General features: G+C 63.8%; 6 protein-coding genes across 7 annotated transcripts; 3 read left to right on the top strand and 3 right to left on the bottom strand.

The window, feature by feature from the left end:
• Positions 1-1,354: 1,354 nt before the first annotated feature.
• Positions 1,355-3,961, top strand: PAOX (polyamine oxidase). The gene is made up of 7 exons (XM_054288402.1): positions 1,355-1,499; positions 1,822-2,314; positions 2,392-2,594; positions 2,792-3,047; positions 3,138-3,250; positions 3,324-3,481; positions 3,792-3,961. Exons 1-7 carry the CDS (start codon positions 1,355-1,357, stop codon positions 3,930-3,932), a joined length of 1,509 nt encoding a protein of 502 aa, XP_054144377.1. The 3' UTR covers positions 3,933-3,961.
• Positions 3,962-4,372: 411 nt separating this feature from the next.
• MTG1 (mitochondrial ribosome associated GTPase 1) lies at positions 4,373-7,317 on the top strand. Its single transcript, XM_054288408.1, has 11 exons — positions 4,373-4,495; positions 4,576-4,642; positions 4,765-4,867; positions 4,951-5,031; positions 5,234-5,290; positions 5,866-5,956; positions 6,036-6,097; positions 6,239-6,335; positions 6,446-6,527; positions 6,643-6,755; positions 6,844-7,317. The coding sequence occupies exons 1-11, from the start codon at positions 4,381-4,383 to the stop codon at positions 6,939-6,941; spliced, it is 966 nt and encodes a 321-aa protein (XP_054144383.1). The 5' UTR covers positions 4,373-4,380; the 3' UTR covers positions 6,942-7,317.
• A 28-nt stretch (positions 7,318-7,345) lies between these two features.
• SPRN (shadow of prion protein) lies at positions 7,346-8,581 on the bottom strand. The gene is made up of 2 exons (XM_054288409.1): positions 8,500-8,581; positions 7,346-8,051 (listed from the first exon to the last, which is right to left on the bottom strand). Exon 2 carries the CDS (start codon positions 8,042-8,044, stop codon positions 7,631-7,633), a length of 414 nt encoding a protein of 137 aa, XP_054144384.1. The 5' UTR covers positions 8,045-8,051; positions 8,500-8,581; the 3' UTR covers positions 7,346-7,630.
• Positions 8,582-8,887: 306 nt separating this feature from the next.
• ECHS1 (enoyl-CoA hydratase, short chain 1) lies at positions 8,888-11,133 on the top strand. The gene is made up of 8 exons (XM_054288428.1): positions 8,888-9,005; positions 9,668-9,865; positions 9,937-10,064; positions 10,143-10,242; positions 10,323-10,427; positions 10,505-10,624; positions 10,711-10,778; positions 10,889-11,133. The coding sequence occupies exons 1-8, from the start codon at positions 8,888-8,890 to the stop codon at positions 10,952-10,954; spliced, it is 903 nt and encodes a 300-aa protein (XP_054144403.1). The 3' UTR covers positions 10,955-11,133.
• Positions 11,134-11,520: 387 nt separating this feature from the next.
• Positions 11,521-12,731, bottom strand: PRAP1 (proline rich acidic protein 1). Its single transcript, XM_054288456.1, has 3 exons — positions 12,423-12,731; positions 12,263-12,321; positions 11,521-11,920 (listed from the first exon to the last, which is right to left on the bottom strand). The coding sequence occupies exons 1-3, from the start codon at positions 12,714-12,716 to the stop codon at positions 11,587-11,589; spliced, it is 687 nt and encodes a 228-aa protein (XP_054144431.1). The 5' UTR covers positions 12,717-12,731; the 3' UTR covers positions 11,521-11,586.
• A 358-nt stretch (positions 12,732-13,089) lies between these two features.
• ZNF511 (zinc finger protein 511) lies at positions 13,090-18,058 on the bottom strand. Of its 2 annotated transcripts, none has more exons than XR_008483840.1 (7): positions 17,898-18,058; positions 17,715-17,788; positions 16,651-16,852; positions 16,429-16,553; positions 15,959-16,144; positions 14,123-14,677; positions 13,090-13,247 (listed from the first exon to the last, which is right to left on the bottom strand). XR_008483840.1 is itself a non-coding variant. In XM_054288410.1 (7 exons), exons 1-6 carry the CDS (start codon positions 18,051-18,053, stop codon positions 14,608-14,610), a joined length of 813 nt encoding a protein of 270 aa, XP_054144385.1. In that variant the 5' UTR covers positions 18,054-18,058; the 3' UTR covers positions 13,090-13,247; positions 14,606-14,607. The 2 variants fall into 2 exon arrangements, 1 of the variants encoding a protein (XP_054144385.1); XM_054288410.1 differs by having other exon boundaries at positions 14,606-14,677.
• Between the last annotated feature and the right edge of the window lie 81 nt (positions 18,059-18,139).

Below are 18,139 nucleotides of genomic sequence, written 5' to 3'. Positions count from 1 at the left end.
AATCCCTGCTGTCCCCTCCTTCCTGCTGGCCTGACACGTTTGTGGTGATGGTGCTTTGGTTGTTGGGTCTCTCCTCCTTGCTTGGGAGCTCCTCAAACACCGGCAGCACCGGGGTCAGCCGAGGCACCGGAGCAGGCAGGAGCCACCAGCACCAACATGATGGCGCTGAGCCAGGGACACACATGGGGACCCTGCCATGACACCACGGTGGGTTGTGGATTACAGCAGCCAGCCTGTGAGGAGCTGGGCCTGTGGGGAGACAGGCTGAGAGCAGCCCCCAGCCATGCACACAAAGGAATGCAGGGGATGCATGAGGCCAAACCCTTCTTGGCAGCAGCAACCACAGGGCTCTGGCCCCAGATTGCAGCCCAGGGGGTTCAGGTTGGATTTGGAGAATCCTTTTTCCCCAAGACAAGTCCTCAGGAAGTGGAAGGTCTCCATCTGGGCCAAGCCAGGCAGCTGCCTGTGTTATTTGGGCAGGGACTCAGTGGCCAAAGGTCCCCAGGAGTGGCTGCTTGGCTCAGCACCAAGGCACTGGGAATGATCATCCCTCATCCCTGGGAGCTGCTGACCCCAGATGCCCTGGGCTGGGGTGCAGGGCTGGCATCCCCCCAGGAAGCTGCTCCAGGCTGACGTCCCCAGCCTGTCCCACCCTGCTGCTTTCTGCAAACCCGGAGGTGGGGAAAATCTCTCCTAAATAAATACTCAAAGGGGGTTTCAGGAGCCTGTGCTTTGACACCCCCGGCTCTTCCTTGCATGTGAATATTTTCTGGCAGCAGGGACACAGGGCCAGCTGATAGAGCTGGGTGCCACCGTGGGTTCTCCGAGGGTCCCACCTGGGAGTATCCCAGTACATCCAGCACCCTATCCCACCCCTGGGCAGGGGGCAGGAAAAAAAACTCCACCAGACAGCCTTGGGAGTGGAGAGTTTTATTATATCCATGAAGGTTTGGGCATCACGGGTGGGCGGGAGCGCTGGGACTGGCCCTGGGGCAGCTCTGCTGGGATGTGAGCGGCGGGACCGCGGGGCGATGGACACCCACTGCTCCTCCACCTCGCCAGGCTGGCCGCCACCGTATGAGGTGGATGAGCGGGAGCAGAATGGGGAGAGGAGGAGGGTGCGAAGGTGGTCCCAGGGCTGCCCCTGCTCCAGGGGGGTCCCCTCTCCCAGCCCTGCCCTGCATGGGTGCGGGCAGCCGGTTCATCGCTGCACCGGGACCCCATCCATGCCTCCCTCCATCCCTTCCTTCCTTCTTCCCTCCGTGCCGGGGCTCGGGCCGCTCCAGGGGCGGTGCCGTTGGCGGCGGGCGGTGCCGGCGGCGGCGGAGGGCGGTACCGGCCGGCGCGGGCGGCCATGGAGGGCAGCGGGCCCCGGGTGGTGGCGGTGGGCGCGGGGCTGGCGGGGCTGGGGGCGGCCCAGCGGCTCCGCGGACACGGCTCCCTCCGCCTGCTGGAGGCGGTGGCCCGCGTTGGCGGCCGCGTCTGCACCCGCCCCTTCGGTACGGGCGGCGAGGCCGGGGCAGGCTGCGGGAACCGGGGGTGGGCGGCACCGGGGGGCGGGCCCGGGCCGGGGCGGGGGGCGGCGGTACCGGGATGTGGGAGCTGCCGCACCTGAGCCCCGGCCCGTGGGGCCGGTCCGGAGTGGGCCGGACACGTGGCGGGGGTGGCCGGTCCCGTGAGCACGCGGGCACCGAACGGAAGCCGCTCACGGGGGGCAGCGGGGGCCGTTCCGGGGCACCCGGGTCCCGCTGCGCCCCGAGCGCTCCTGCCCGGGCACGGCTCGGCATGACCCGCTCTCCCTCTGTCCCTCCCTCCCGGCAGCGTCGGGGCTGGCGGAGATGGGGGCACACTGGATCCACGGCCCCTCGCCGGGAAATCCCGTGTTCCGCCTGGCCTCCCAGTACGGCCTGCTGGGCCCGGAGACCGCTCGGGAGGAGAACCAGCAGGTGGAGGGGGGCGGCCACCCCCCGCTGCCGTCCGTCACCTACGGCAGCTCGGGCAAGGTGCTGAATGCCCAGGCAGTGCGCGAAGCCCGCGACCTCTTCTACGCCCTGCTGGCCTCCACCCGCGCTTTCCAGGGCTCCAAGCAGCCGCCGTGGCCCAGCGTGGGGCAGTACGTGCGGGCGGAGATCGCCCGGACGGTGCCCACCATGGCGGGGGGCCAGGAGGATGCGCGGCGGCTGCAGCTGGCCGTGCTGGCCGCCTGCCTCAAGCTGGAGTGCTGCATCAGCGGGACGCACAGCATGGACCTGGTGGGGCTGGAGCCCTTCGGCGAGTACGTGTCGCTGCCCGGCCTGGACTGCACCTTCCCAGGGTAAGCGCGGGGCTCCGCGGCGGGACGCGAGGAGCGACCCGGGGCCGCCCCGTGCCCAGCGCTGACTCCTCCCACAGCGGCTACAGCAGCTTGGCCGAGCGCCTGCTCTCGGATATGCCCGAGGGCACCGTGCTGCTCAACAAGGCCGTGAGGACCATCCACTGGCAAGGCTCCTTCCGAGAGGAAGGCGACGATGGCGGCAGGGTTTTCCCCGTGCGGGTGGAGTGCGAGGATGGAGATGTCTTCCTTGCTGACCACGTCATCGTCACTGTCCCGCTGGGTGAGGACACCAACACCTTCCCTTGCCCCGCCCTTGCCCTCCGGCCAGCTGGGCGAGCGGAGGGCAGGGATTGCCTAAACCCCTTCCCAGCCTCCCCTGTCCCGCTGGGAAGAGGTTGGAAAGGGGTTTGGGGAGCTCAGAGCACCTCAGACACCATTGAGAGCTGCCCCGTTGCCTGCCCGAACCTGTGGCTGCAGGTTTCCTCAAGGAACGGCACCAGGAATTCTTCCAGCCCCCCCTTCCCGAGCGGAAAGCACAGGCCATTCGCAACCTGGGCTTCGGCACCAACAACAAGATCTTCCTGGAGTTCGAGCAGCCTTTCTGGGAGCCCGAGCAGCAGCTCCTGGAGGTGGTGTGGGAGGACGAGTCGCCCCTGGAGGAGCCCGACGCTGACTTGGAGGCCAACTGGTTCAAGAAGCTCATCGGATTCGTGGTGCTGCAGCCGCCAGAGCAGTAGGTGACGGGGGATTTGGGGCATCGGGGCCGCTGCCGGGTGGGCACGGGGAGGGGGCAGCAGCTTTCAGCCCCGCCTTGCCGCCCCAGGCACGGGCACGTCCTGTGCGGCTTCATCGCGGGGAAGGAGTCGGAGCACATGGAGACGCTGAGCGACGCCGAGGTGCTCAGCGCCATGACCCGCGTCCTGCGCACCATGACAGGTGCCCGCCCCTCCCCGCCCCGCCCGCTGCCCCGGGGGGATCTCCCGATCCTATCCCTGAGCTCCGTCCGCAGGGAATCCGGACCTGCCCGCGCCCAGGAGCGTGCTCCGCTCCCGCTGGCACAGCGCTCCCTACACGCGCGGCTCCTACAGCTACGTGGCCGTGGGCAGCTCGGGGGACGACATCGATGTGCTCGCACAGCCGCTGCCCGAGGACCCCCGGGACCCCCGGGTGAGGACTGCTGCCCCAGGGGGTGCGGCGGGGACAGACAGACACACAGACACACGGCAGTGGGGACAGCACAGGGAGGTGGCACTGCTGACCCTCTGCGGGGGTCACCAGTGCTCGGGTCACCCGCTGGGCTCCACGGGGGAGGGAGGGGGCATTCCAACAATAGTCGTGGGCAGGCGGCTCGTAAGGAAGGGGAAGTGTCCTTAGGGGGTTGTTAAAGCGGTGGTGCCCCCGCGGGGTGCCGGAGCGCGGGGGTGAGGCTGTTCCAGCGCAGCCCGCGGCCCCTGCGCTCACCGCCCGCCTCTCGCAGCCCCTGCAGCTCCTCTTCGCCGGCGAGGCCACGCACCGCACCTTCTACTCCACCACCCACGGCGCGCTGCTCTCGGGGTGGCGAGAGGCCGAGCGGCTCAACCAGCTCTTCCAGGCGCCCGTCCCCGCGCCTCAGTCCTGAGGCGGCGAAATAAACCGCGGTGCTTTGCCCTTCGCTCTCCTTTATTGAGAAACCTCCGCGCCGGCGGCTTCTTCCTCTCGGTGGCGGGGCGGGTGCGGCGGGGCTGGCTCCGCGGGGCGCTGCCGGTTCAATACCAGTTGGTGCTGGAGATGGTGTAGCGGGGATCGTCCAGCGGGTCCTGCGTCGGGCCCGGCCGCGGGAGAACCTCCGGGGCGGATGGGCGAGGGGGCTGAGGCTCAGGCACGGCGGCACAGGGAGTGCCGGGGGGCGCTCCGGGGCCTGCAGGGGGTACGCCGTGCCCCCCGCGGGTCCCGGCACTCCCCGTGCCGCCGGGGGGCGCGGCCGGACCTCCCTGAGGCCCCGGTGGCGGCGGCGGCGGCGGCGGCGGCTCCGCCATAGCTGTCACTGAGGCGGCTTCCGGTCGCGGCGGAAGTGACGCGCCGCAGCCATGCGGGTGTGGGCAGCGCTGAGGGCGGCGGGGACGGCGCCGGGAGCGTTCCGGGAGCGCTTCGAGTTCGGCGGCCGCGATGTGGCCTCGTGGTTCCCGCGGCACATGGCCAAAGGTGAGCGGCGGCAGCGCGGCGGGTCGGGCTCCTCGGCCTCCCCGCCGAGCGCTCACCCCGCGCTGTGCTGTGCGCTGCAGGCCTGCGGCAGATGCGGCTGGCGCTGCGCCGCGCCGACTGCCTGGTGGAGGTGCACGACGCTCGGATATCCTGCACAGCTGCCGGACAACCCTGCCCCTTGTCCCTCCACACCACCCCTGTCCCTCTCCGCCTCCTCTCCATCCCCTCCCGCTACGCTCTTGCGGTCACTGTCCTTAGCGCAGGCACATTCCGCTGTCGGGCCGGAACCCCGCGCTGCAGGAGGCGCTGGGCATCCGCCCTCACGTCCTGGTGCTGAACAAGGTGGATCTGGCGGATCCCCGCCGGCAGCCGGTGAGCGCCGGGGCAGGGCAGGGCGGGCGACAGTGGCAGTGTCACAGGCAGGTGACAGCAGTGCTTCCTCCCGTCCCCTGAAGGAGGTTTTGGAGCAGCTCAGGCAGCAGGGATGCTCGCATGTAGTGTTCACTGACTGCCAGCGTGATGTCAATGTCAAGAAGGTAATGGGGCAGCAGCCCAGCCCTGCTCCCTGGTGAGCCCCAGGGGGAGCCCTCGGTGCTCCAGCTGGCTGCTCCCTTTCCCCCTTCCCTTTCCTTGAGTCCTCTGCTCAGCCACCATTGTGCACATCCCGCTGTTACAGTGTCACCAAGCGAGTGGCTGCTGCCAGCCAGGGCACAGAGTGACAGCCCTGTCCCTCTGCAGGTTGTCCCCATGGTTGCCAGGCTGGTGGCCGATGGCCCACGCTACCACAGGGCCGAGGTGAGGCACATGCACCGGGGCACAGAACATCCTGGGTTGGAAGGGACCCACAAAGATCACCCAGTCCAGCTCCTGGCCCCACACAGACACCCCAACAACCCCACCCTGGGCATCCCTGGAGCAGTGTCCAAGCTCTCCTGGAGCTCTGGCAGCCTCAGGGCCATGAGAGCCTGGGCAGTGCCCAGCACCCTCTAGGGGAAGAACCTTGCCCTGATCTCGATCCTGGCACAGCTCCAGCCATTCCCTGGTCCTGTCCCTGTCCCAGAGAGCAGAGATGGGAGCTGCCCTGGGGAGGAGCTGCAGCCCCTGGGGAGGTCTGACCTCAGTGTGCTCTGCTCCTTTGGACACTCCCTGACAGCTTTACATCTCTTTTATATTGTGGTGCCCCCAAGGCAGGAGGTGAGGCTGCCCCAGTGCAGAGCAGAGGGAGGGTCACCCCCTCTCCAGCCAAGGGATGAGGCTGCTCCCACATGTGCCAGAAAAGCCTGGAAGGGCAAACCCTGGGACATTTCCCTGCTGCTGCAGGGGGTGGTTGGTAACCAGCTGCTCCTTGCCCGTGTCTCCCTGGCTGGCAGAGCTCCGAGCACAACATCCTGGTGATCGGCGTGCCCAACGTGGGCAAGTCCTCGCTCATCAACTCCCTGCGGAGGCTGCACCTCAAGAAGGGTATTCCTGCACGGTGCCAGGGCTCGGGGGGCAGCAGGGCACAGTGCCACCATGTCCCTGACTCTGTCTGTGCCCCCAGGCAAAGCCACTGCGGTGGGGGGAGAGCCAGGGATCACCAAGGCAGTGCTGTCCAGGATCCAGGTACCGTCCCTGCATCCAGGAAAGCTCCAGGCTCACTGAGGGGTTGCTCAGGCCCCCTTTTCAGCAAGAACTTAACTGAAGCTCAGTGCCTCGCTCGTTAGCCCTGTGGTGCTAATTAGCAGGCCTGCCTGCCCATGCCAGGTGTGTGAGAAGCCCCTGATGTACCTGGTGGACACCCCCGGCGTGTTGCCCCCCCGGCTGGGGGATGTGGAGACGGGCATGAAGCTGGCACTGTGTGGTGAGGCTGGGGCCACACTGCTGCTCACACCCCGTGTGTGAGGGCTGGAAGGAGGGTTGGCCAGGGCTAGGCAGGGCTGAGGGAAGCTGGGGCCTGACCCTCTTTTCCAGGAGCCATCCGTGACCACCTGGTGGGGGAGGACGTCATGGCCGACTACCTGCTGTACACCCTGAACAAGCAGCAGCAGTTCAGGTGAGCCAGCAGGGAAGGGTGCCAAGAGGGTCATGGAGATGGTGATGGAGATGCCATGGGTGATGGAGATGCCCTGCCCAGGGAGTTTGGGGGTGTGAGCCATGTCCTCTGGCAGGTACGTGCAGCGCTACGGGCTGGGCCAGCCCTGCGACCACATCGAGCCCCTGCTCAAGCACGTGGCCCTCAGCCAGGGCCGCACGCAGAAGGTGAAGGTGCTCACAGGCACAGGTGGGTGATCCGGGGTGCTTGGGAGTTTTGGGGATTCCAGGGCAGTGCCAGGCTGCACTGACACTCCTGTATCTGCTGCCACCTCCAGGGAATGTCAACATGATGATGCTCAACTACCCAGCTGCTGCCTACGAGTTCCTGCGGGACTTCCGAGCAGGACGCCTGGGCAGGGTGACACTGGACTGAGACCCATCATGGACAGGCATTGCCGGCAGCCGTGGGGACTGGGGACACCCTGGTGCCCCTTGGAGCTGGGGACACCTCAGCAGGGAGCCATGGGATGTGATTGAGGCGGCTCTGCCAGGGCTGTCCCCGGTTTGGGGCAAGAAGCCGCGGGGACGGGATGTCCTGTGGTGTCGCTGTTGTGATGCTCCCATGGAGAGCCTGAGGCACGGCTGGTGCCTCCGGCTGGCACCTGGAAGCCGCCAGGGAGCTGTTCCCTCACCAGGGAGCTGCTTCCTCACCAGGGAGCTGTTTCCTCTCTGGGTTTGGCCTGCTCTGGAGCCTCCATCCCGAAATAAACCCTGTGTGGGCAGGGGCCGATCTCTGGCCATCCCAGGGTCCCGCCCCTCGCCCCGCATCCAGCCACATTTGCTTTCGCCCAATTTTATTGCCGCCTCCTCGGCCTCCGGACACGGCGAGGCCACGGACAGGGGCGCGGTGCGGAGGGGTGCCCGAGCCGGCGGGGTTCGGCTCGGTGTGCAGGGGTGGTGGTCGTGAAGAGTCTTCCGCGGGGGTCCTGCCCCGCCGGCGGTGGGTGGCCGTATCCCCGGGAGCCGCTGCTCGCCCGGGGCGTGGGGCTCAGCCCCGTGGGGGGTGGCCGGTCCTCGCGGCGTCTTGGGTGCACCGGGCACAGTCAGGTCCCCCGAAATCCATCAGCGGCGGAGGAGGGCGGCCAGCGGGCAGAGCCAGGGCAGCGCCCGGCTCGGCGGGCCCCCGGCGGCCGGCGCGGCGGAGGTCCAGGCGCTGGCGGCCGCCGTCCAGTTGCCGTCGCGGTACTCGACGCCGTCTCCCGCTTGCAGCTCACCGGAGAGCCGGGCCCGGCGCAGGGCCGCCCCCGCCGCCACGCCGGCCGCCGCTCCCGCCGCCGCCGCCCCCGCCACGCGCAGGGCCGCCCCGGCCGAGCCGTACCGGGGCACGGCCGCCCTCGGCCGGCTGCGGGCCGCCCCCCGCGCCGCGCCGCGGGCCGCCCCGCGGGCACCGCCGCGCCCACCCTTGCCGGCCACCGTGTCGCAGAAGGTGGCGGCCAGCAGCACCAGCGCCCAGCACGCCGCCGCGCTCCGCCGCATCCCGCACCTGCCGCAGGGAGGGAGGGAGGGAGAGCCCCGCCGCTCAGCCGCGCCCGGCTGGGGCCGGGGACCGCGCACCGCCGCGTCCCGCTGCGCCTGTGGCGTGTGCTGCGGCCGCGCACGCCTGTGTCACAGCACACGCACCACCCCGCGTTGCATAAACGCGCTCCCCCCACCCCTGCGGATGATGCTCCTGCACACGCTCGCTCCCGCACGCCCCTGGGGATGATGCTCCCGCACACGCACGATCCCGCACGCCCCTGTGGGTGCTGCTCGCTCCCGCACACACTCGCACACGCTCTGCGCTCCGCAGAACCCTGCGGGTGACGCTCCGCACAGCGTGGGGATGGCGCTCCCGCACACGCTCGCACCCACGCGTTTCCCCGGCTTCGCACACACCCCGCCGCAGGGCGCACTCACACGCCCTCCCCTCCCTCCCCAGCCGCGGGGCTCACCGGACCCGGGGATGCCGCCGGCTCGTTCCGCTCCTCTCCACTCCTCCCTGGCCGCGCTCCCGCTGCCGCGCTCCCGCCGCGCCCCCCGCACTCCCCCCACTCCCCGCACGGGGGGCGGCGGGGGAATCCCCCCTCCTCACCCTTTCCCCTTCCCTCCCCGTTCCCCGCCCCTAAGCTCCGCACACGCCGCCGTCCCGGCCCGCCGAGCCCCGCGGGCAGCACGGCGGGACCCCCGCTCGGGGCGGCCCCCGCGCCCCCTCACACGGCCCGGGGGGCCCGGCCCCGCCCCTCGCCCTGCCTCGGCCAATGGAAACGGCGCCTGGCGGGGCGGGGCCGGCTGCACCAATGGGCGGCGGCGGGAGGGGCGGAGCTCGCTCCGCGCTCCGCCATGGCCGCCGCGCTGCGAGCGTTCCTGCGGCCCGCTGCTGCCGCCGCCACTGCGCTGCCTCGAGCGCGCCTCCCGCCGCCGCTCCGCGCCCCCTGCGGCGCTCGGGGCTGCAGCGACGGTGAGCACCGGGACACCGGGGGGGCACCGCGGGGGGGTGGGCTTGGCCCAGCCCTGTGCTCAGCGCAGGGCACCGGGTCCCTGCACCGGGCACGGTCGTAGCCCCGGGCAATGCCCATCGACCTGCTCGTGGTCCTTGGGCTGTGCACTAGGCCACGACACCGGACACCGCGTCCCTACTCCGTGTGCGGTCCCAGCGCCGGGCACCGAGTCTCTGGGTTGTGCACCGGGGCCACAGCACCGGGCACCGGGACCTAGCGCAAGGTACGGTCCCGGCACCGGGCCTGTGCCTAGCGAGTTGCACGTGTTTCCGCAGCTGCGCTCCAGAGCCCATCACCGGGCACCGGGGCCCTGCGCCATGTATGGGCAGCGGCGCTGCATACCAGGGCACCGGCACTGCGGCCCGGCACCGGGCACCGGGGCCGCTGGACCGTGCACCCCGTCCCAGCACTGGGTCCCAGCACAGGATGGTCACGGGGCTTCATCTTCGCGGGCTAGGGTGGCACTGGGAGCCCCTCCGAGCCCGTCCCGCCGGCTGCCGGTGACCGCCGCCACCAAGGTCGCCCTTAAATAGCCTGGGGTGACGGTTGGCGGGGTGCGGCCGGGGCCCGCCCGGTGCCCGGCTGCCGGTGGCTAACGGGGCAGTGCTGCTGTGGCGGGCAGGGGCTCCATTCCGGTACCTGCTGGTGCAGAAGACGGGGGCAATGAAGAACGTGGGGCTGATCCAGCTGAACCGGCCGCAGGCGCTCAATGCGCTCTGCGAGGGACTGATGGCGGAGCTGGGGCGGGCCCTGGAGACCATGGAGTGCGACCCGAACGTGGGAGCCATCATCCTCACCGGCAGCCAGAAAGCCTTCGCAGGTAGGACCGTGGCCTCTGCTCACCCCAGAGTTTTGGAGGGGATTGGAGTCCCACTGCACTTTCCTTTGCAGCTGGTGCGGACATCAAGGAGATGCAGAAAAAGACCTTCCAGCAGTGCTACCGCGGTGGCTTCCTGGCCGGCTGGGACAAGGTCGCCACGGTCCGCAAACCCATCATTGCCGCCGTCAATGGCTACGCCGTGAGTGCCCCCCACACCTCCCTGCACCCCCTGTCCCCACCCTGGCACCCCTGACCCATCTGTGCCTCCCCATGCCAGCTGGGAGGCGGCTGCGAGCTGGCCATGATGTGCGACATCATCTATGCCGGGGAGAAGGCGCAGTTCGGGCAACCCGAAATCCTGCTGGGAACCATCCCAGGTGAGCAGCAGCACCTGCCAGGGGCTTCCATCCCAGCTGGGGTGGGAGCCCTCTCTGAACCTCTCCCCTCGATGCCCCAGGTGCTGGCGGCACGCAGAGGCTGACCAGGGCAGTGGGGAAGTCGCTGGCAATGGAGATGGTGCTCACCGGGGACCAGATTTCAGCACAGGAGGCCAAGGAGGCAGGTAGGGCTGTGGGACAGCCCTGGCACTGCAGGGATCTGGCAGAGAGCCATCCCCCCACGTCCCACTGCCCGTCCTAGGTCTGGTCAGCAAGGTCTACCCTGTGGACAAGCTGCTGGACGCAGCCATTGCCTGCGCTGAGAAGATCGCCAGGAACTCCAAGCTGGTGGCTGCCATGGCAAAGGAGTCAGTCAATGCTGGTAGGGGCTGGGGGCCGACTGGGAACCCCCTGGGGGGGCTGCAGGGCCAGGCAGAGGGGTCTCCCCAACTTCTCCCTTGCTTTCAGCCTTCGAAACGACGCTGACAGAGGGGAACAGGACAGAGAAGCGCCTCTTCTACGCCACCTTTGCCACCGTGAGTAGGGGGGTGAGGGATAACAGGCATCCCTCGTGGCATGAGGGACAACAGGGTCACTGCAGCCCCCCCCGAGGCTCACTGTCACCTCACCTCTCTGCTTGTCCCAGAGTGACCGCGAGGAGGGGATGACGGCATTCGTGGAGAAGCGCAAGGCCAAGTTCACCGACAGCTGAGCCCAGCAGCTGCAGGTCCCTGGGGTGGTGCAGGTCCCCACGGCCTCCTGCAGCCCGTCCACCCCTGCCTTACCCCGCCCAGGGGACCGGGACCCGTCGGCGAGCCATGCTCGGGGTGACAGCCAGCAGTGGGGACTGCCTCGGCCTTCGCTATTAAAGGGTTTTCTAGGTGCTGCTGGGACACGGGGCATCCTTGCTGCGAGGTCCTGCCGTGGCTGGGAAATGTTGGGGTTCACTGAGCCCCCCCACGCTCCCTCACTGGTCTCCATGATGGGCTGGGCAAGAGCAGCCTCGTGGAGCAAAGGGCTGGGTGCTCCCCAGCCTGTGGCACCTTCTGGGGCACAACCAATGTGCTGAGTTTGCCTCAGCCTCACCTGAACTGGGATGATGGGCTGAGTCTTCTGTCCTAGGGCATCATCCTCACCCTGCCTGGCGCCTTGGGGTAACCCTGAGGGAGTTCCTGCACATTTGGGGGCCCCAGCAGGTTTCTGGCAGCAATGAGGAGCCCACCAGGTTGTGGAGAAGGGATGGATTTATTGGTGACGCTCAAGGCTGGGTAGAGAGACAAATTTCCCTAGGAAACCCCAGGGGCAGCTCCCACCCCTCATTTCACAGCCCAGGCACATCTGCACTCAGCCATGGTGGATGTAGTCAAGATCCTCCTCTGGGCCATTCTGCACCTTTGGGGCTGGCATCCAGAATGGCACACGGGCATTGACCTCCCTGGCATTGTCCTGGGGGTGGTACAGGTGGTCACGATCCTCCTCCGGGCCATTCTGCACCTCTGGGACTGGCATCCAGAATGGCACACGGGTCTCCCTGGCATCATCCTGGGGCTGGTACAGGTGGTCACCATCCTCTTCTGGCCTTGCCTGGCCTTGGGGTGGGCCCCTCTGAGCCCAGGCACTGCTGGAGAAGACCTTTATACCTGGTTCACCCTCCTCTGGTGTTCCCACACCCAGGATGCTGGAAGAGAGAACAAAATCAAGGAGAGGTTGCCAAATACCCCCCTGTGCCAGGAGAGTCCCACCCCAGTGGGGTGCAGGGACCCTGGTGAGGTTGCCCACAGCCCAGGAAGCACCAGTTAGGACCTCAGGGTGCAAACTTAAATATTTGTTTCACAAAAGGAATAGAGAAACCAGCAGGATGGTCAGAGAGTTTGCATAACTTGGGGAGGGAGATGGAGCTGGGATTCCCTTCATTTTGGGGGGCACAAAGCAACAAGGGGGGCACAAAGCAACAATTTATTCCCTCCTGAAACACTTTCCCATTATTGGTTTTGGCAAGCCAGACGTGAGCACCCCTTACCTTTCCTCAGCCAAATCCTGCACTGTGGCCAGGTGCTTCCACCAGAAGCTGCTCAGAGCCTGTGGGGAGAAAGACAAGGGGATCCCGAGGGGTGGCAGGGGTCACACGTGGGTGCCCTCAGCAGAGGGGACAGCGGGAGGGCAGGGGAGGCAGGGCTCACCTGGGTGCTGCCGGGTGCCAGCAGGAGCAGGGCCGTGCCCAGCAGGATGGTCACACTGCGGAGCCCCATGGTCCTCGGGTGGAGAAGAGAGGGATGGCAGAGATGGTGGCACAAGCTGTGACACACCCTGTTCCCGTGGCCACAGCTCCTCCCTGACCCCAGCACCCCCCGTGCCCACCGGGCTGGCACAGACCTACCTGTCCGTGGCTGCCTTTTGTCACACCTGCCTCGCACTTTGCCCGCCCCGTGGCAGCCTGCTGGCACTGGGTGGATCCAGGTCCCGCTCCAGCCCATCCCGTGTCCCTCCTGTCCCTGGGTGGATCTCGATCCCGCTCCCGCCCATCCCGTGTCCCTCCTGTCCCTGAGTGGCTCCAGGGGCTGCTCCTGCCCATCCCGTGTCCCTCCTGTCCCTGGGTGGATTCCGATCCCGCCCATCCCGTGTCCCTCCTGTCCCTGGTGGATCCAGGTGCTGCTCCTGCCCATCCCATGTCCCTGGGTGTATCCAGGTCCCGCTCTCGCCCATCCCGTGTCCCTCCTGTCCCCGCCTGGATCCAGGTACCGCTCTCACCCATCCCGTGTCCCTCCTGTCCCTGGTGAATCCAGATCCCGCTCCTGCCCGTCCCGTGTCCCTCCTTTCCCTGGGTGAATCCAGGTCCCGCTGCCGCCCATCCCGAGTCCCTCCTGTCCCTGGTGGATCCACGTCCCGCCCATCCCGTGTCCCTCCCGGCCCCGATTCGATCCAGGTCCCGCTGCTCAGGGACATGGCACCCCGTGCACCTCTGGGCTCTCCAGGCAGCTCCGTGTCCTCCTGCCAGTGCACGATTTCTGGAGAGATGGGAAATTCAAGTTTTGCTTGAAATAAGGATTTTTGACAGCCACTGGCCAGCTGGGAAATAATTTGTTGGACTCTGGGAAAAGCTGGTGCCTAGGAGACAATCAGAAACTTCAATTTGTCTCCCAGCAGCAAGGACAGGCTTTCAGGGAGCCTGGGAAAAAGGAATTCCAAGGTCAGAACTCCTGAACACAGTGAGGAAGAGGAGGCTGGGCTGCTGCCTGACCTTTGCACTATCACATGCCAAGGCCTGCTTCCCCTTCCCAGCTATCCCAGTGTGGGGAAAGAGCCTCCTTCAGGGCTTTAGCGTTGGAAGTGATCTTTGGTCCCTGCTGAGAGATGTCCCTGGGCAGTTCTGTGGCTGCAGGCTTTGCCTGCTGGAGACAGCCCTCTGCAGAGCCCACGGAGCAGGGATTAGGGCTGGATGAGTTCTAAACAGAGCAAAGCTTTTTAAAACTCACTAGGAAATCTCCTACATCTCCGTAAACATCATTCCCTGCTCCCATTTGCAAGGATTTTTCAAAGCCCCTTTGATCTTCTATTCCTCACTGGGAGGGGGAAGGGAAAAAATTGCAATTATAGATCCTAAGCTTCTTGGATAAACATTGTTCCAGAAACTTTTTTTTTTTTTTTTTTTTCCCTTATGCACAATTTTTGAGTGTCAGGATTCACCAGTGAGTTTCCAGGTTTTTTCCAGGAGGATGAGATTACAAAAGGAAAGGTGAGAGGGAAAACAACCTCCATCCCAACCTGACTTTGGCAGCATTTGCAGCAAAGGGAGGGAGGTCCATTCCACAGGTCTGGGTTTCAAAACAGCACTTGTACTCACTATGAAGCAAGTTTGTAAAAATTCCTTTTATTTATTCACCTGCTTGGAAGTCACTTTATTTCAACTCCCTGTGAAAATGCTTCTTCTGGCCCAGACAGACCTTTCAGAGCAGGTGCCGGGGTGCAGAGGAGATTTCAGTGAGATGGAGGAAGTCAGAACTGAGAACCAATGGGGTTTTTCCCCCCATTTTCTCTTCTCAGTTATTCCAGCTTCCATACAGTCCCCTTGTCATCTTGTAACTTCTTCAATCCATTTTTTTACCCCCAAGAGGCAAAAAATAAAATACCCAATCCTGTGCAGCCTCAGCTGCAGGACAGTTTCCTTAACACCTTACCACATGTTCTGGGTTCTTCTTCCTCAAATATTGAGGATTCTTAACTCAGATGGGTGATGTTTGACATCAGGAACACGTGCCCAAATGCTGGCAGAGCTTTAACTGGTTTGGCTGGTTTATTCCAGAGTGGGAACTGGAAATATCCCTGGTGGCACTGGCTCCATGTTGTACAAATCTGCTGCACTGACCTTCAGACTTTTTTCCGTGGTCCTTTAAATCCTCGGGTGGCACCTTGTCCAAAACAAATTGTGGATGGGATCCTGGAAAGGGACACAGCCTTTAATCCATGTGAGGATCCAGCCCTCACAGGCTCACTGGGATGCTGAATGCTCTGTGGGGCATTTTAAGCTCCCAGAGTGAGAAAAGCAAGGTATGGGAGGAGCAGGACATGTAAATAATTTAAAGAATGGGTGAAATACTGGTTGGATTTCCGGTGTACTCTGCACATTCCTGTCCTGGAGGCTCTTTGCAGCAAGGTGTGTTGCCAAATGTTACACCTGGGCAGCTGCAGTGGTTGAGGATGAGGAGCAGGAGAGCAGAGGTAGAAACCTGCAATACTTTGGGAAGAGATCAGCTGGGCAGACAAACACAGCTCCCACAGCATACCCACATCCTGCTCTTCCTTATGCCTCCTTCTTTCAAAAATGGCTTTGGAAGCACACCTGGAATTCCTGCAGTGGTTAAGAATGAGGAGCAGGAGGGCAGAAGCAGCATCCTGCAATATCTTGGGAAGAGATCAGCTGGGCAGACAAACAGCTCCCACAGCCTGCTCTTCCTTACACCTCCTTCTTTCAAAAATGGCTTTGGAAGCACATGTGGGATTCCTGCAGTGGTTGAGGATGAGGAGCAGGAGAGCAGAAACAGCATCCTGCAATAGCTTGGGAAGAGATCAGCTGGGCAAACACAGCTCCCACAGCATACCCATGTCCTGCTCTTCCTTCCTTCTTTCAAAAATGGCTTTGGAAGCACTTTTGGGATTCCTGCAATGGTTAAGAATAAGGAGCAGGAGAGCAGAAGCAGCAACCTGCAATACCTTGGGAAGAGAGGGCAGATAAACACAGCTCCCACAGCATATCCATGTCCTGCTCTTCCTTCCTTCTCTCAAAAATGCCTTTGGAAGCACACCTGGAATTCCTGCAGTGGTTAAGAATGAGGAGCAGGAGAGCAGAAGCAGCAACCTGCAATACCTTGGGAAGAGATCAGCTGGGCAAACAAGCACAGCCTGCTCTTCCTTACACCTTCTTTCAAAAATGGCTTTGGAAGCACATGTGGGATTCCTGCAGTGGTTGAGGATGAGGAACAGGAGAGCAGAAACAGCATCCTGCAATAGCTTGGGAAGAGATCAGCTGGGCAAACACAGTTCCCACAGCATACCCATGTCCTGCTCTTCCTTACACCTCCTCCTTTCAAAAATGCCCTTGGAAGCACACCTGGGATTCCTGCCTGGTTTATCCTCAGCACAGAGCAGCCCAAGCCATGCTGCAGAGGGCTGAGAAGCTGGAGTGGTCCCAGCCCCCTTGCCCTGAGGCCAGAGTACTGACCTGGATTTGTAGAGCCGTTTCTCTGGCAGTGAGGGGCCAGGGCTGGCTGCAGGCTGGGAGATCTCCATGCTCTCCTCAGGCCCTGTTTCCATGGCATTCCCTTGGGATTGCTCTGCCCTCTCCACACTCACATCCATGGGAATGCTGCTGCCCTGCTCCACGGGAGAGTTTGTGTGCTTGGAGCCACTGCAGAGATAAAATTTTACATCCTGGCTCAGGAGCTGCCAGTGAGCCCAGAGCCAAGGAAATCAAAGGTGGTTCACGAGGAAACAAGTCCATCTGGGATGGATTCCTTCCCAATATCCCATCTCTACCTGCCCTCTGGGAATGGGAAGCCATTCCCTGTTTTCCTGGCACCCCATCCCTTGTAAAGAGTCTCTCCATGTTTCCCATAGCTCCCTCAGGCCACAGTGGGGTCACCTCAGAGCTGGACAACCCCAATTCCCTCAAGAGGAAAGTTCTGCAGTTACCTTTTCGCCTTCTTGGGCCTGTCAAACCGAAAGTCAGCAGGATACAGGTGCACAGTCACCAAGTGATCCTTCCTGTCCTTGCTGCTCCTGAACTTCTCCGTGCAGCCTTCCACCAGACACTGGTACTGCAAGGCAGGGAGGAGAAAGGGAAAAAAACCCACATAACTGGGAAAAACCAACCACACACCAACCACCAGGCAAGGGCTGGGCATGGCAGCTCACCATATTTTGCTTTTCAGCCATGATCTGGAAGAGGGAGTCGTGCCACTCCAAGATGTGGATGTCCAGGAGGTTCCCAGAGGGAAAGGAGCGCTTGCAGAAGGAGCAGACATTCCTGTGCAGGGTGTTGTAGTGGTGCTCATAGCCCTCCAGCGTGTCAAACACCTGGCTGCAGCCAGAGATGTGGCAGCTGAACTCGGACACCCTGCAGGGAAATCAGGGCTTTGAGTTAAATCAGAGCCCTGCAGGGAAATCAGGGCTTTGAGTTAAATCAGAGCCCTGCAGAGAAATCAGGGCTTTGAGTTAAATTAGAGCCCTGCAGGGAAATCAGGGCTTTAAGCTAAATCAGAGCCCTGCAGGGAAATAATGACTTTAAGCTAAATTAGAGCCTTATTTTCAGCTGCAAACATCCCCTCTAGATGACTTTATCTTGGATTGGACCACAAAGCTCATCTGACTCCAGCCCCTTGCCATGGGCAGGGACACCTTCCACCAGGCCCACACCTGCAGCCACAACATTTGTGGCTTTTTTTTTATGACTAATATTTAATATTAAATGCCAGGTGCAACGAACAAAGATCGTGATGGCGCCGGCAGATGCAAACTTATTTGCCATTGGAAACTTATTAACCATTACGGCTCCAGGATCATCTAGATCGTGCTCCTGTTGAAGGACAAACAAGCCATTAATTAATAAATTAGCTGTCTGGGCTAAAAGTTGCAGTTGTGGATGACAGCTCAGTCATCCAGCACAGTCCTGCTAGGATAAGAGGCATCCAAAGGTGAACCTCACACAACACTCAAAAGTACGTCCTGACTTTTAAACATGAGAGCAAGACCAGGATTCTCCCCCAGGCCTGGCCTTCCCGCTTGGACCAGCTGCAGGAACCCAGAGAAGCTGTGGGGATCCCTGGGAGTGCCCAAGGCCGGGCTGGACAGGGCTCGGAGCAGCCTGGGGTAGATGAAGGTGTCCGTGCCCATGGCAGGGGGGGAGAAATGAGATGATTTTCCAACCCAAACCATTCCTTGATGCCATGACGGGCAGACTCCGAGCCCGCCTCACTTACCTGGGCCTCTCGGCCACCTCCTCGAGGCTGGTGAGGACGCCCTGCAGGTAGAGGTGCCTGTGCACGTCCCCATCCTAGAGAGGAGCAGAGAGCGGCGCTATCTGTGGGGCGGGCAGGGCTCGGGGCACAGCGCGAACCCTGCAGCCCCGCAATAACAGCGGCCCCCTCACGGCCCCGCCTCACCTCCAGCAGCGGGTGCTGCGGGCCGAGCTGGAGGCGGCGGGGGGTGAAGGTGAAAGGCGGCATTGGGCGAGGGGCAGGCGGGGATGGGGGAGCCTGAGGGAGCGGCGGGAGCCCCTCACGGAGGAGCAGGCGGAGGCGCGGCGGCAGCGGCAGCATGGCGGGAAGGGGGGGAGGGGGGGAGGCGCGCTGGGCGCATGCGCGGGGGGGGGCGCTGCCAAGGTTACCGCGCCGCCCAGAGCGCA

Source organism: Melozone crissalis, unplaced genomic scaffold (assembly GCF_028551555.1).
Source record: "Melozone crissalis strain CALT ecotype California unplaced genomic scaffold, PUWL_Pcris_2 ptg000062l_1, whole genome shotgun sequence".
In the NCBI taxonomy this organism is placed as follows: domain Eukaryota; kingdom Metazoa; phylum Chordata; class Aves; order Passeriformes; family Passerellidae; genus Melozone; species Melozone crissalis.
This window is presented reverse-complemented; position numbering and strand designations above follow the sequence as displayed.

Bases quoted from the DNA above. Each gene is read 5' to 3' on its own strand.
- PRAP1 (XM_054288456.1), bottom strand. From the start codon at position 12,716: ATGGGCTGGAGCGGGACCTGGATCCACCCAGTGCCAGCAGGCTGCCAC. The intron at 12,322-12,422 runs GTGAGCCCTGCC...TTCTCCCCACAG, and splicing joins TGGCACCCGGCAGCACCCAG to GCTCTGAGCAGCTTCTGGTG. The intron at 11,921-12,262 runs GTAAGGGGTGCT...TCTCTCTTCCAG, and splicing joins CAGGATTTGGCTGAGGAAAG to CATCCTGGGTGTGGGAACAC.
- ZNF511 (XM_054288410.1), bottom strand. From the start codon at position 18,053: ATGCTGCCGCTGCCGCCGCGCCTCCGCCTGCTCCTCCGTGAGGGGCTC. The intron at 16,554-16,650 runs GTGAGCTGCCAT...CCTGCCTTGCAG, and splicing joins TGGCTGAAAAGCAAAATATG to TACCAGTGTCTGGTGGAAGG. The intron at 14,678-15,958 runs GTCAGTACTCTG...GTCCCTTTCCAG, and splicing joins AAACGGCTCTACAAATCCAG to GATCCCATCCACAATTTGTT.
- SPRN (XM_054288409.1), bottom strand. From the start codon at position 8,044: ATGCGGCGGAGCGCGGCGGCGTGCTGGGCGCTGGTGCTGCTGGCCGCC.
- PAOX (XM_054288402.1), top strand. From the start codon at position 1,355: ATGGAGGGCAGCGGGCCCCGGGTGGTGGCGGTGGGCGCGGGGCTGGCG. The intron at 1,500-1,821 runs GTACGGGCGGCG...CCCTCCCGGCAG, and splicing joins CGTCTGCACCCGCCCCTTCG to CGTCGGGGCTGGCGGAGATG. The intron at 3,482-3,791 runs GTGAGGACTGCT...CGCCTCTCGCAG, and splicing joins AGGACCCCCGGGACCCCCGG to CCCCTGCAGCTCCTCTTCGC.
- MTG1 (XM_054288408.1), top strand. From the start codon at position 4,381: ATGCGGGTGTGGGCAGCGCTGAGGGCGGCGGGGACGGCGCCGGGAGCG. The intron at 5,032-5,233 runs GTAATGGGGCAG...GTCCCTCTGCAG, and splicing joins GTGATGTCAATGTCAAGAAG to GTTGTCCCCATGGTTGCCAG. The intron at 6,098-6,238 runs GTACCGTCCCTG...TGCCCATGCCAG, and splicing joins CAGTGCTGTCCAGGATCCAG to GTGTGTGAGAAGCCCCTGAT.
- ECHS1 (XM_054288428.1), top strand. From the start codon at position 8,888: ATGGCCGCCGCGCTGCGAGCGTTCCTGCGGCCCGCTGCTGCCGCCGCC. The intron at 9,866-9,936 runs GTAGGACCGTGG...TTTCCTTTGCAG, and splicing joins CAGCCAGAAAGCCTTCGCAG to CTGGTGCGGACATCAAGGAG. The intron at 10,428-10,504 runs GTAGGGCTGTGG...TGCCCGTCCTAG, and splicing joins ACAGGAGGCCAAGGAGGCAG to GTCTGGTCAGCAAGGTCTAC.